General features: G+C 45.2%; 1 protein-coding gene across 3 annotated transcripts in view; it reads right to left on the bottom strand.

The window, feature by feature from the left end:
* Positions 1 to 15,651, bottom strand: part of KaiR1D (Kainate-type ionotropic glutamate receptor subunit 1D) — a 415,379-nt gene that overhangs the window by 205,429 nt on the left and 194,299 nt on the right. For all 3 annotated transcript variants that reach the window (XM_065236420.1, XM_065236419.1, XM_065236418.1), the window contains exon 3: positions 4,461 to 4,618. In XM_065236420.1, coding sequence (XP_065092492.1) covers positions 4,461 to 4,618 — 158 coding nt within the window. The remainder of the gene's footprint in view (positions 1 to 4,460; positions 4,619 to 15,651) is intronic.

Consider the following 15,651-nt stretch of genomic DNA (forward strand, 5'->3'; position numbering starts at 1 on the left):
ACACATATGCAGCAGTCTGCACAGCTTCGCCCACATTGATTTAGACAATTCAGCATCTTGCAGCATCGACCGGGCCTTCTCCGACAGTGTTCTATTCATCCTTTCTGATACTCCATTTTGTTGTGGACTGTACGGCACCGTGAATTCCAGTTGAACTCCTTCAGCACGACAGAAACTTCGAAACGATTTGCTGCTGTATTCTCCTCCGTTATCGCACCTGAGCCTAGCTATTTTCACGCCGAAGAATGCTGTCACCTGGGCATGGTAACGCTCGAACATCTTTTGAACTTCGTCCTTTGACTCCAACAAATAGACTACGGTGAAGTGGCTAAAATCATCGATGAACGTTACATAATATCGCTTTCCGTTCCAGGTAGTCGGAGTGAATGGTCCGCACACATCCGAGTGGACCAATTCTAGCAGTCGGCTTGAACGTCGTTCCGTCGATTCTTCAAATGCTTGCCTAGTCTGCTTCCCAGCCAAACATATTTCGCAGATACAACTATTTGGCCAGTCTTGAATTTTCGAAGAAGTTTCAACCATCGCATTCTTCCACAGACTCTTCAGATTACCTGCGCCAAGATGACCATCTTGGCGATCGCCGACCAGTACAGACAATACGACCGTCCTTTTCTATAGTCACCTTTCCGCTGACGATCTTGACTGTCATATCATTATCTTCCAATCTCCGCACCGAAAACAGGTTGCATTGTAGCTCCGGCACGTATAATACCTCGTTTACCACGGCAGGTTGCTTCTTTCCATCGACCAGCATATCCACTCTTACGGTACCAGCGGTTTCAGCAACAATAACTTGGCCAGACTTCGCAACAGCTATGTGCATTTTACGCTTCAACGAATGTAATTCTTCGAACAACGATTTGTCTTTCAACATGTGATCAGTGGCGCCTGAGTCCAGGAACCACTCTATCTTCCGATTCTTCGACGAAGTCAGCAATGCACCACTGCCAGCGCTCGTAGTCGCAATGAAGGCCACCTCATTTTCGCTCGTAACATTCGCTCCAGCTTTCTGCCGTCGTCCAAATTTGCCTCCAGATTTCCAGTTCTTCTCTCGATCCTTTCTGTCGACTTGACGGTTCTCAGGACATTCAGCACGCTTGTGTCCAACACGACCGCAACCGTAACACTTGTAGCCAGCTTTTCTTCCAGCGAACGCAGATTCACCACTGCCGTTTTCTTCGTAATTCGTTGAACACTTACCGGACCGCTTCACTTGCTCATCCAACAAACGTTTCTTGACGTATTTGAGAGTTAATTGATCGGGCTGAATGGTTTCCAAGGCAGTAATCAGAGCTTCATAAGATTTCGGCAGGGCTAACAAAAGTTGACAGACGACGTCTTCTTCTTCAGTCTTTACTCCTGCAGCTTTCATCTCACGAAGTACCTTCTCGAACTGGAGCAAAAATGACTTGACGTTCTCTTCTTCCTTGAGCCGCAACTCTTGAAACTGCTTCCGTAAGAATAGTTTTCCAGCGATTCCGACCCTTTCAAAGGCGTTCTTGAGCGCATCCCAAGCTTGCTTCGCAGTTTTCTTATCCTTCACATATTCCAGCTGATCTTCGGCTATACGGTGAATTAACAGGTTCTTGCATTTTCTGTCCTTGGCCATCCGCTCGTCCAGTAGCTTCTTCTTCCGCTGCTTCTCTTCAGCAGTATCACCCGGAAGTTCCCTCGCGTACTCTTCGTCAGCAACAGCCTTCTCCAGACACTCCAGCAAGCCTTTGTCTTCCATCAATACTTCTATTCTGAACTTCCAGTTCCCGAAGTTTTCGCCGTTAAACAGCCAGAGTTTGTCGTCGCTCATCTTGAAGTCTTCTTCCGTACAAATCAAACGACCGTTACTTCACTATCGATTCCGGTTCCGCTCTGGGCCCATAACCTAATAAACTAGGCAGAGCAATTGGAAAAGAACTTCTTTATTGAACGAAGGTTTGTGAAGGAATGAATAAATTAGTGACACGAATCTTCATGGGTTGCTACATGCTTGTTGTTTGGACAGAGTTGATCGGTTGCTACTCAACAACAGGAACAAGAAGAAGAGGCGCGCAGCGGGCAAGGTGGATCGACCAAGTAGAAGGTGACCTGCGGACCCTTTGCAGACTACGAGGCTGGCGAACTGTGGCCATGGATCGAGTAGAGTGGAGACGACTTCTTCGGACAGCAGAGGACAACAAGGCCTTAGCCTGATTGGTAAGGTAAGGTAACCGTGGGCGGTCAATCATGCTCATGCTCAACCCAATGGTCAAGTCTTGATAGGATCATTAACCTGTCTCCATGCTGGTGGAACTATATTGAATTTCATAAATGAATTTAAGTAATCGTTTTTTAGCGATATCGGGGAGGTTTTTTAGAAGGTCGAATTTGATCATATCGCTTCCCGGAGCAGAGTTATTCGATGAAAGATGTGCCATTGAAAATTCCATAATTGTGAATCGTTCATCCAGAAAAGCGTTACTTTGGGCTGTATCCCGTAAAGTTGGTTGTGCTGGTACAGAGGCTGGACAAACCTTTTTAGCGAAGTCGAATATCCATTGGGAGGAGTATTCTTCACTCTCATTGGAAGATGAGCGGTTTCGCATATAGCGAGCCTTTTTCCAAAGCGTTGTCATCGAGGTTTCTCTAGGAAGTCCCTCGATAAAAGTACATACGCCAGTTATGTCGTTTCTTTGCTTTTAGTAAGTTTTAAAGCTTTTTTCCAAGCTTATGATACTTTTCAAAAAGCTCAGATCTTTCATGTCTACGAATCTCTCAAGATACAACTTTGTGCATTCGTCATCCCATCCAGGGGTGGCGGGCCTTCTTTTGAAGGATGCACTTGGAACACGTCGTTTCTGAGCTTCTAATGCGCATTTGTAGATCAGTTCGGTAAAGAACCTATACTCTTCCAATAATGGTGGCAGAGGATCAGTAGTTACAAAACCAAGAGTTACCGCCGATACAAATTTTTGCCAATCAATGTTCTTCGTGAGGTCAAAAGGAACTTGAATTGACTGATCCGTTTTTAGACGACCACCTTTGATTGAAATAATTGGTAAGAGATCACTATCATAGGGATCATTGATAACCTTCCACAGACAATCTAATGATAGTGAGCTAGAGCACAAAGCTATGTCAAGACGGCTCTCTCGAGCAGGATGTTTTGCTATGCGTGTTGCTTCACCAGTGTTCAAGATAGTCAAGTTGAAATCGTCGCACAAATCATAGAAAATACCCGCTCTATTGTCATCGTATCATTCGCCCCAGCCAGTACCGTGTGAGTTCATATCGGCCAGTATTAGACCTGGAGATGGAAGGAGATTAACTGAACTCCAAAGCTGACGACGGTTTATGGAAGTCCTTGCGCATTCGATATAATTGACGTAGAACGTCAACCAAATGTCAATCTTCGAGAAAACTCGGCACGACGATAGTTGTGAGGCAACATGAAATATAGATTAATAAGTTTTGTGACTCGAAAGCATCAAGTTGTATTTCGTCCTTTCCCTCGCTTAATCTATCACGGTATCTTAAACCTAGTACACAAAAGCGTGATCTCGTTTTCGCGAGTTTTTATGGTTTGATGTTTTCTCAAAACTGATTTTATGGCAAATTAACAAAACATGTTGTCAACGTTTGAATTGTTTTTGTTATCTCATGCGTGATTGTTGCGCAGGAGAGCTCAGTGAATGAGACAAGCACCTGCTTCTTTAAAAAAATAAATTCTTTTACTATCGTAGTAACAACTCTCAACTCTCTGTATCACGTAGTTTGCTCATCAGATGGCACTGGTTAGTGATACATCTGTTTGTCTCTGTACAAACACTAGATTAAATCTCGAGAACCCTCGAATCACTGTTTTCCGGGGGCAAAAAAAAAGTCACGCAAAACCTTAATGAAGTACAACAGCGATTTAACGACCATCCAACCAACTTCCCCCGAAATACTGTGCAGCTAGTTTGTGCCCGACAAACGATAATCGCATCTAAAGCACACCAGCCGAAGCCGGCCCCCCGTCTGTGCGGGGCAGATCAGAACCAGGCAGGGAGTGTGAAAATGAGCAGATTTCGTGTGCACTGGCAAACAACAACGGAACGAGAAAAAAAAAGAAACCCGCGCAAATTCCCCGGCATCATTAATGCGAATGCAGCTGCTGAGCTGCAGCATGCACTGGAATAAAGCTTGAACTATTCCACTTTCCCATCGAGCCAGAGTTGAAACTCGTTGAATATTGTGCCTGGCGTTCGCTCGCACCATCATCCTGCCGCCAATGCAAACACACAAGTACCTACTTTATAGTTTTATAAATAATTTCAAATTAAATTTACTCGAGAGGATTTAATTTAATTTCTGGGCCAGGAGAGCTTTCGCTCGGTTTTGCTGTCGCTGTTTTTGGGAAGGTGGGGGGTGGGGGAAGGAGTTTGTAGTACAAGTGTAAATTAAGCAAAATATGGGGAACTTACCGGTAGTCGCCGGAATCGCTCAGCTGCCGGACGGTGATGGGATATTCGGACAGACCGTGGGCTTTGAGCAGCTCCTGCATCCGCACCAGGCCCTCGTTCGTTTCGTAGATGATGGTGAAGGACTTCCAGCCCCAAGCTGCCACCAGGTCCACGTAGGCCTGCAATGGGAGGTGATACGAATGGTTGGTTAGGTTTCTGAAACCAAAAAAAGGATGCGGGCGGGAGTTCGAATCCATAGCGTAACTTGCCATCGATGTTGACAAAAGTTCTTTCCACGAGCATCGCTCCAGGAAATCCCATTTAAAGAACCAAACGACATTCCGATGGTGGTTGTTTTGCTTTGCTGATAGGTACCTACAACTTTCGAGCTCCTCCTCGTTGTAACTAAAAGTAGGTCAACAAATAGTAAAACTGTCTTGATGTCGACTTGCCTCATTCCAAGGCGCGCTAGCAGAAGGCAGAAGAAAACATTCTTGTAACTATCTTCTCGAGTGGATGCATTTCCGCCTACCTCGCTAGCTATACAGACGTTGTTAGCCGATGTACCGCAAATGAAGCTGTTGGGACAGTTTTGCAATCAATGGTTGAGGTGAAGGAAATTGCCATCCGTGCGGAAAACAATGCATAGCACCTTCTTGCTTCCTATCCACAGTAATAGATCTTCCCGGAAGGAACTCAACTAGCCCAGAGATATATGAGCAAACAGATATAACAGATATACTGCCTTTCTAAAAACCCTCCTCTCTGCCGTTAGGCGAAGTACCCAAAGAGGCAGCCAGGAACGGAAAAAACTATAAATTCAATTATAGATATCCTCTTGGCAATATAATCTATAACTTTCGATGGCGGTTTCGGTTCCTGGCTGGTAGGATTCGTCGACGAGCTGAGAATTTCTCCGCATCGTACGTAGAGGTATTCCCTTCCTCCTATGGCTTTGGAATCGTTTATAGGTCACCACCCGCTCCGATGACGGTAAGCCACTCTAGCTCGAGAGTAAGCATCTAGCATTACTGTGTTTGTGTGTCGGAGCCGAGTGATTTATGCGCTAGCATCGGGAATTTTGTATCGATTGAACTGAACTGGAGTTATATTGAGGAAATATTGAGATGCGGTTCCTACTCGGTTATAATCTCCGATGTTCCGAGGGTGAAACAAGAACTCCACCGAACGAGAGCGTGATTGATTCGAGCCGTCGTCGGTAGAAGGAATGCTGCCGCCGTGCTAGTGCTAGTTCGAGAGCATCCGGATTTGAAAGGATTTACGTATCACTGAACATGATTTTGCAGCTGGTGCCGGTGCTTGTTCAACATTTCCACTTACATTGATTTCTATTCAAGTTTGAGATGGATTCAGCTGGAGGGCTTCTGCTGCTGGCGAATAGTGCTTCTCCGAGATGGAGGGAGACTTGTTGAGTAATGGATATTCACGGTAAAATTGGTGCTGTTAGTTTTTTTTTGGTATATGACATTATTTTAATTGTTTTGGTTTTCAAATATTTCATTTTCAATTGGTTGATTTTTCAGTAGACCAACTGATATTTTTCAATATTCCATTGCTCAATTTTCAATTAGTAAATTTTAAGTTGATAGTTTTTCTGTAAGATAAAGAAGAATTGATCTGCTTTCAATTGGTAAGTTCTACATTGGAAATACTCAATCAGTCAATCTTAAATCGATATTTTTTTTAATAAGTCAGTTATCAATTGGTCAGATATCCAACGATCAATTCTCCATCGGTCAATTTCACATTACAGCAGCTCCAGGCAAAATAGCGAATAAATTTACCTTCTCCGGTTTGTATGAAACTTTGGTACATGAGTTAACGGGTCGATAGATAGGGTCCAGGTGTGGGAGCTGCCTTCCTGGCGTCGGTATCATTGATAATTAGTGCGCAAAACATGATTAACGGAAAACTTTCAAATGTACTTACTTTAAAATAAGTCAACTTCTAGCTGCACAATTTCTTAAGTCAAATTTTTAATGGCCTATTTTCGATAAATTTTCAGTCGGTCCCTTTTTCAATTTTTTTATTTCAATTAAAAGGTTGGTGAATGCTGGGTAATGCGCAATACAGATCCCATTGAGATCACTAGCCTCTTCCCAGCAACTCCTATCCCTACCTCCCCGTGGTACCGGCCGGGAACTGTGAGCAACCTTAGGGAAGCGTCTGTTCCCCATGTTAGGGGCGGCTGATCTACGTCCGAGTGCCAGTGAAGGACTCTAAGCACAACTGTGCACCCTGGTCCTCCGGAAAGCTAGAGGGTTGGTGTCAGGCCCTGCGAGCCAGCCGTAAAAAAGCATTGCAACGGAACATCAGCAACAGAGGAATACGAACCGACACCAACGGCAACGACCCCAGCGACGAAATAGGACTTGCGATTGGAAACTCGGCACGTGGAACTGTCGATCTCTCAATTTCATCGGGAGCACCCGAATACTCGCCAATCTACAGAAGGACCGCGGATTCGACATCGTAGCGCTGCAGGAGGTGTGTTGGACAGGATCCATGGTGCGAACGTTTAGAGGTAATCATACCATCTACCAGAGTTGCGGCAACACATGCGAGCTGGGCACAGCTGTCATCGTGATGGGCGAAATGCAGAAGCGCGTGATCGGTTGGTGGCCGATCGACGAAAGAATGTGCAGGTTGAGGATCAAGGGCCGATTCTTTAACTTTAGCATAATCAACGTGCACAGCCCTCACTCCGGAAGCACTGATGATGACAAGGACGAATTCTACGCGCAGGTCGACCGAGAGTACGATCGCTGCCCAAGCCACGACGTCTAGATCATCATAGGAGACCTAAACGCTCAGGTAGGCCAGGAGGAGGAATTCAGACCGACGATTGGAAAGTTCAGCGCCCACCAGCTGACGAACGGGAACGGCCTACGACTCATCGATTTTGCCGCCTCCAAGAACATGGCCATACGCTTCTTCCAACACAGCCTCCCCTATCGTTACACCTGGCACAGTAGACGGAATCGCAAATCGACCACGTTCTGATTGATGGACGGCACTTCTCCGACATTATCGGACATCAACTCTGACCACTACCTGGTGATGGTCAAACTGCGCCCAAAACTCTCCGTCATCAACAATGTACGGTACCGACGCCCGCCCCCGGTACAACCTAGAGCGACTGAAGCAACCGGATGTCGCCTTAGCATACGCGCAGAATATCGAGGCAGCGTTGCCGGAGGAGGGCGAGCTCGATGTGCCCCCTCTAGAGGACTGCTGGAGTACAGTAAAAGCAGCCATCACCGACGCAGCCGAGAGCACCATCGGGTACGTGGAAAGAAGTCGACGGAATGAAGAGCGATTTTGGAGGAGGAGAACGCAGCGCGGACGGTAGTGCTGCAGCATGGAATCCGACAGAACGTGGAACGGTATAAACAGAAGCGGAAACAGCAGACCCGCATCTTTCGGGAGAAAAAACGCCGCCTGGAAGAAGCGGACTGCGAGGAAATGGAACTGCTGTGCCGTTCCCTAGAAACACGGAAGTTCTACCAGAAGCTCAACGCATCCCGCAACGGCCGTGAGGTGATTGAAAGGTGGAAGCAGCACTTCGATGCGCACCTGAATGGCGAGGAGAACGTAGGCACGGGAGACCAGCGCAATGGAGGAAACGACTACGTCAGTGCAGTAGAGGACGGAACTGACCCAACTCCCACGCTGAGGGAAGTTAAGGATGCCATTCAGCAGCTCATAAACAACAAAGCAGCTGGTAAGGATGGTATCGCAGCCGAACTCATCAAGATGGGCCCAGAAAAGTTGGCCACCTGCCTGCACCGGATGATAGTCAGGATATGGGAAACAGAACAGCTACCGGAGGAGTGGAAGGAGGGGGTAATCTGCCCCATTCACAAGAAAGGCGACCATTTGGAATGTGAGAACTTCAGAGCGATCACCATTTTGAATGCCGCCTACAAAGTGCTATCCCAGATCATCTTCCGTCGTCTATCACCTAAAATGACCGAGTTCGTGGCCAATCGACAACGGACCAGATCTTCACCGTACGGCAAATCCTCCAGAAATGCCGTGAATACCAGGTCCCAACGCATCATTTGTTCATCGACTTTAAGGCGGCATACGAAAGTATCGACCGCACAGAGCTATGGAAAATCATGGACGAGAACGGCTTTTCTGGGAAGCTGATCAGACTGATCAAAGCAACGATGGAAGGTGTACAAAACTGCGTAAGGGTTTCGGATGAACTATCCAGTTCATTCGAATCTCGCCGGGGACTGCGACAAGGTGACGAACTCTCATGCCTACTCTTCAACATCGCTCTAGAAGGTGTAATGCGACAAGCCGGGCTCAACAGCCGGGGTACGATTTTCACGAAATCCGGTCAATTTGTGTGCTTTGCGGACTACATGGACATTATCGCAAGAGCATTTGGAACGGTGGCAGAACTATACACCCGCCTGAAACACGAAGCAGCAAAGGTCAGACTGGTGGTGAGTGCGTCAAAAACAAAGTACATGCTAGTAGGCGGAACCTAACATGACAGGATTCGTCTAGGAAGTAATGTCACAATAGACGGGGATACTTTCGAGGTAGTGGAGGAATTCGTCTAACTTGGATCCTTAATGACGGCTGACAACAATGTGAGTCGTGAAATACGAAGGCGCATCATTAGTGGAAGTCGTGCCTACTACGGGCTCCAGAAGAAACTCCGGTCAAAAAAGATTCACCCCCGCAACAAATGTACCATGTACAGAACGCTAATAAGACCGGTGGTCCTCTATGGACACGAGAAATGGACTATGCTCGAGGAGCACTCGGAATTTTCGAGCGACGTGTGCTAAGGACGATCTTCGGCGGTGTGCAGGAGAACGGTGAGTGGCGGCGAAGAATGAACCACGAGCTCGCTGCACTCTACGGCGACCCCAGCATCCAGAAGGTGGCTAAAGCCGGAAGGATGCGGTGGGCAGGGTATGTTCTGATCCGGTTGGCACAAGAAGGCGTGGAGCGCAGAGAGCACGATGGGCGGAACGGTAGAGCGTGATCTAGTGAACATTGGGCATGACCGAGGATGGAGAGCGGCAGCCGCAAACCGAGTATTGTGGCGTACTATTGTTGATTATGTCTTATCTTAAATGTGATGTTATACTAATAAATGTATGTATGTATTTCAATTAAAAACTGGTTAATTTTTCTATTGGTTTATCTTTCATTAGTAAAATTGTAATCGGTTTGGGCTTCATTTGAAATCTTCTGAATTTCTGATTTTACGATTTTAAGATAATCTGAATTTCTTTTAATCTGGATTTTCATTTTCTGATTTTTTTATTTTCTGTTTTTTGATTTTTCAATTTAGTCAATTTACTGATGCTCGGAATTAAGCATATCGTCAGGCCATTTTCCACAGAGATGACGCTAATAAAAAACTTCATGTATAAATTGAGAGAAGTGGGAAAAAATTAGCTTTCGATGCATATGCCGCCGGGATGTTCTGAGGCGGCTGGCGACTGGTCGAAATGCAGCAGAGGATTGTGTGGCTCACTACACTGACCCACGTTGCATCGAAAATTAAGTTTGCAACGTGCATTTCCATGCTCGTTCAGGCACAGATAGCATAGCTGCCACTTACGAACTGCCTCCCATCTTTCCGTTATCCGAAGTCTTCTAAACGTCTCACAGTTCCGGATCCGATGATCAAGACGACCGCATATCCTGCAGGGTTTCTTCTCTCTCTGCTGCGAACTCGATGACTGGCTTCTTTCGCTGTTTACATCAGCACCGTGCGTGTGCAGAAATCCCTCGTTCTCCTTTCTGCCTTTTTCCTTCCGGAATCCTCGACAAGCTTCCGAAATAGTCGTATCGCAGTACGGGACAATCTCACTTGCGTCTTTGACGATACCCGAGAGAAAATCAACCAACGTTCGGAGCGTAACTACTCGATGTCTGGCAGCCTTCCTGCGATAGCGAACCCACTCCAACTGGGTATTGGCGGGCAGCTTTTCCGTCAATTCCTGCATCAGCATTGGATTCATCAGGTGCGTGGTGAGATCGGTAGCTTCTAAATGATCCGCCAGTTGCTGAACGACAACGCCAAACTGGATGAACGTAGCCAGCTTATCTGCTTTCGGGGGAGGCGCCTTTCTAACTTTCGACAGCAGCATGTTTAAAAGTTGCTCCGGTCTACCATAAAGCATTTTTAGGGTTTCGATGATCTGCGGTACTGCTTTAGGGAGAAGCAACCTACTGCGCACTGACTCTAGTGCTTGGCCTTTCAAGCACTCCTGAAGTCGAGCCAAGTTCTCGACGTCGGAAAATCCACAAGCTTCATTTGATGTTTCATATGCGCTTATGAACATCGGCCACTCTTCCAACATTCCGGAGAATACTGGCAGCTTCTTCCCCAGGAATTGTCGAGCCGACAGTTGGCTCTTTGATGGTTGACGATGCAGATTCTTCTGACGCTTCTTGATTACAACCTCTTCTTCCGACGAACTTTCTTCCTCCTCTTCCGACGAACTTTCTTCCTCTGCTTCTGATTCTTCCGAATCCCTTTCGTCTTCTTCTGATCCGGACTTCTCCGAATCGATTTCCTCCTCTTCATCACTAGCGCTGGAACTATCTTCTTCTTCGCTGCTTTCCTTGACTTCGATTGACTGCTTCTTGCTCTTCTTTTTCTTCGTAAGCAAATCTGGATGCCCAAGTGGGGTTTTCTTCTTGTGGGAACTGGAAAGCAAACCAGGTACACCACTGGCCGTTTTGGGAGTAGAATATTTACGGTAAGCTCCTCGAGGATCTCCTTTGCTTGCATCCTTTGGATCAGCTTTCTCCAGGCGATGTTTATCCGACTTTTCCTTCTCGGACTTTCCTCTTCCTGGCTTTTTCTTCTCCATTGTAGCTTGCTTCGACTTTTCCTTCTTCGTTTTCTTCTTCATCCCATCTTCGTCCTTCGATGCGAGTCCTCCTTCGTCTTGTCCGCTTCTTTTTCCTGCATCCATCTTAACAGCCGGATCGATCTTCAACAGCTTTAATTTGTTCTGCACCTTCTTTAGCACTTGATCGCGTTTCTTCCGGTGAGCTTCTTCTTCCGCTAACTCCTGTTCCAATTGCTCCTTTTCGAACGCTAACTCCATATCCCGTTTCTCTTTTTCTTCTTGCTGGCGCAACAAAAACATCTTGCGCTGGTGTTGGAGTCGCTTTTTTCCCAGGATCTTTTCGATCTCCAAAGCCTACCTTTGCTCCTCCATCTCCTTTTCGAGTTTAGCCAACTCCTCTTCCAGCGCAGGTGGACCCGATTTATCCGCAGCTACTCCAATACACCCTTTACAGCACCAGGAGACATCCTTCACTTCGTCAGTCACGCCCGCACACCCGAAATGGTACCATCTTTGGCAGTGGTCGCAAAACACCATTTCGTCCTCGGCACTATCCGGTAGTTGGCATCCCGCGCAACTGTAACCCGTCTTATCAAGATCTGGTATCGGTCCCGGCATAATAAATTTTCAAGAATATTCGCACTGGGTTCGGACCAATTTTTGAAACAAATTTCCACAGCAGTGTTGTATCTTACAGCAGCTTGAAACTAAATTTATTGTTATTAGTTTTAGTTCATTTTTATAATTAAATTCACCTTACATTTATTGTTTCCAGATTTCACAACTATCTTTGCAGGTTACGTTCACCGCAGTATAATCTTTCCACGGTCCACTACGAAATAAACCTAAATGTTTATTTATTTCCTATTGATGAATTTGTTTTACTTACATCCGAATGTTTATTTAGCAAGACAAATATTTGCACCACGGATCAAACTATCCCTCGAACGACGAACTCAAAAACTGTTCCAAATATTTGATTAATTTAATTACACTGCTTACAATCGATTTGCTAGTCACTGTTTGTTTTTATTTATGTTACTCTCTCACACTCTCATTCGCTTTGTTTCCACCCGTTCCATCATTGACATTTAGGCGCAACGTTCATTGCGCTCCACAGGTACGGCACGGCGCAAGGTATGTGACCAGTGCTCGGCGGTGCGCACAACATCTCCAGAACAACATGTGAAAAGGGCATACAAGCTTTTTGTAAACAAACCTTCTTATGCCCTTTTCTCGCCACCCATATGACACCAACGCAAACCTTTAACATCACCGGGTAGGGGACACTTTCCCCTTCCCGATTATATTGCTGGTTTGCGTGGGCGACCCTCGGTTGGTGAGAAAAGGGCCTACAAAGGTTTGTTTACAAAAAGCTTGTATGCCCTTTTCACATGTTGTTCTGGATCTCTGATCACGAGTTCCTTCGGATGAGAAGTAAAGCCGTTGGTCCCCGGTTCATGAGTTGATGGGTCGATAGGTAGGGTCCAGGTGTGGGAGCTGCCTTCCTGGCACGTCGGTAGCATTGGTGCTCAGCACGGAAAACAAGATCGACGGAAAAAACAAACCAAAGGAAAAAAAAAATCGATCGAGTTTCCACTTGCTGCAATTACGGCCGCCACACGCTTCCGGAATGCACGGCAGGTTCTAATGATGTAGTCTGTATCCATTTCTCTACAGGTACGAGTCAATGTTTGTCTGAGACTTGCTGTACTCGGGTGGCGTTTAGAACAGACCTTGGCCTTCATGACGCGCCATATTGAGTAATCCAGCGGATTAAGATCGGGGTTGGATGGTGGCCACATATCCTTCGCCCAGAACGGAAGATATTCCTGCAACCACTTCTGAGTGCGGTTCGAGGTGTGGCACGGAGCCCCATCTTGTTCACCCAACCGGTGGATGTAAGATTCGCTTACAATTATGTGGGATTCATCATCAGAGGATGTAAGTGGAGACCGCATGAACCGAGGATGCGATATACCTAGCTGCGGTCCGATGTAAGAAAATTGGAGACCGAAAAATGTGGAGTTGTATTAGTGAGTGAAATTAAATATGTCGAAAAAAATAGAAAAAAGGTTGGCGACTGGACTCGAAACCACGGACGTTGCGACTATCAGACCTGTGCTTTCTCCACTGCTCTCTCCATGCTTCTGAATATGGTCAGCCTAAAAGCAAACATGAAGCGCTCATTTTCTCGCATGCTCGACTTCGTATGCTTTTTCTGCTGGAGAGATTCGAGATAAGTGTGTGCGTCGTTCTACAATGTTCTACAATGTACGTCGTTCTACAAGCTTATTGGTATAGTCGAAAGCGTAGATGGAACACGAAATAAAAAAAGACAAAAAACCATTACATCACCTGCATGGTCAATTTCTAACATTCGTTGCGATGTTCATGAACAGAGGATGATAGGAAACGGAACTAATATTCATTGTAATAGATTTTTGGTTTGCGTGTTGAAATACAACATTTGGCTTTGGACTGTACTGTTCTTCGATCCACACCATAACGCTAGCAGGATGCTTGGTCAGATACACGTTGTGCTCGGCCACGTCTTTTACCGGAAGAGAACTAATATACCGGTCGGTTCTGGAATTTGATACGGGATCGACGGTAAACATGCTCTCGTCGGTGAACAGGATTACCGGATTTTTTCGCTTAAGGAAGTTTAAGATTTTCTTGCATCGTTCAACTCGTAGCTCCCGGATGCGGTTGGTAATCATGTGAGTTTTTTTTTCTTCCGTGCCCTCGACTTCGCCCCGCAATCTTCCTTTACGATCTTCCGTGCCGTAAAGTCACTGATCCCGTGTTCCTTTGCCATTTTCCTTATTGAACGCACCGGATTCACCCGAATCTTCCTTTTCATAGCAGCGATAACCCTCGGAACCCGAGTTGACCTAGGACGACCTGTGGCCACCTTCGCGGATAGTTTTCCTTTCTTTTCTCGGTTTAAATACTCCCACGGCGATTGAAATGTCTTTTTGCGACATTTGCGCGTGGGACAAATCACGAATACGCTGCCACTTCGTCATGGTGCAACTGTCAAACTAAGTCAAGCATTTTCTTTTATACACAGCCTACTACGGTATGAGCTATAGGTTACGTTCATACAAAGAAAACCAAGGCATTATTGTATGCACAGGTGAAACGGGAACCTTATTTGTACGATGGTGCAAACATTATCACGCATACGGTAATTAAATACAAATGATTTTTCCCCATACAGTTTCACCCGCTATACTACCAGTCTCTAGAGAGCAAAAAAAAAACAAATTTAAGAGAAAAAATTCGCTGTCACGAGCTTAATCTCTTAACACGCCATGTATTTTGAAGACATTTTATTTGTGATTCCCTCTCACACACTACAAAATAGAGTAGCTGACACTGCAACACATGTCTAGTACCTCTATACATGCATTTTAGATTAATATCTGATGTCCTTCATTTTTTACATAATCTGCAGAAAATATACTTTCTGCCCCGCCCCATTCATAGAAAACGGCGGGAAATCCGGCTAGGGACGGGGCATAGAAAGTATTTTGTGTGCAGAATATCTAAAAAAGGAGGGACTTCGGATGTTCATCTAAATGCATATGGGTCATTCCAGCTCAAGTGGGTACAGAATTTTAAAAAGCTGTGGTTGATGTCACCGATTTGAGCCAAAATTGGCCTAAACGCTTATTTTGACATTCTGAACAAACGTCTTTTTTGATTTTGCTCTTAAGTTCGATATCCTTCTGGGCTACAACCCTGGAGTTTCGAGATATTTAAAAATTTCAACTTTCAGACGAGATTACTCCACAACCAAATGAGCTTATATCCTTATTTGATCTCTAATTTATTTTTGTAGATACAATCTCACGAGAAAGAAGCTTTTTTTATTATATAAAAAGAAGATAAAGGCTCATTTAAGTAGCAGCTGTCATCCACAACTGAAATTTTATATACCTGCTAATCTATATGATTTCATCGTACTTCTAAAGCACATCGTTTTGGTTGTATCCTATAGGAACATATTTTTCACTTTTAGAACCATAATTAAATTATGGACAGAGTTATGATTTCATATAATGAGAATCCTGTCGAGAACATGTGAAAAATAACATAAAAATATTATTGATCCATCGGCGTGAAGGAATTCAAGAAAAAATAAAAAAATATTAAATAGCATTGATTTTCTACCAAAAAGCCTAAAACTCCAACTCACTCATCTGGTCATATCTCAAAAACTATTGGTCCAAACCATTCGCCCTTAGAAACATATCCAGTAGAAGATTTTTCCAAAGTGTGGTGAAAATTTGAAATCAAAATATTCGGAAAAAAAATCCCGCCAAGGTGAAAATAAGCAATTT

This window comes from Ochlerotatus camptorhynchus, unplaced genomic scaffold (genome assembly GCF_037179485.1).
Source record: "Ochlerotatus camptorhynchus isolate MF236.1 unplaced genomic scaffold, CSIRO-AGI_Acam_v1.1 ptg000550l, whole genome shotgun sequence".
NCBI lineage: Eukaryota > Metazoa > Arthropoda > Insecta > Diptera > Culicidae > Ochlerotatus > Ochlerotatus camptorhynchus.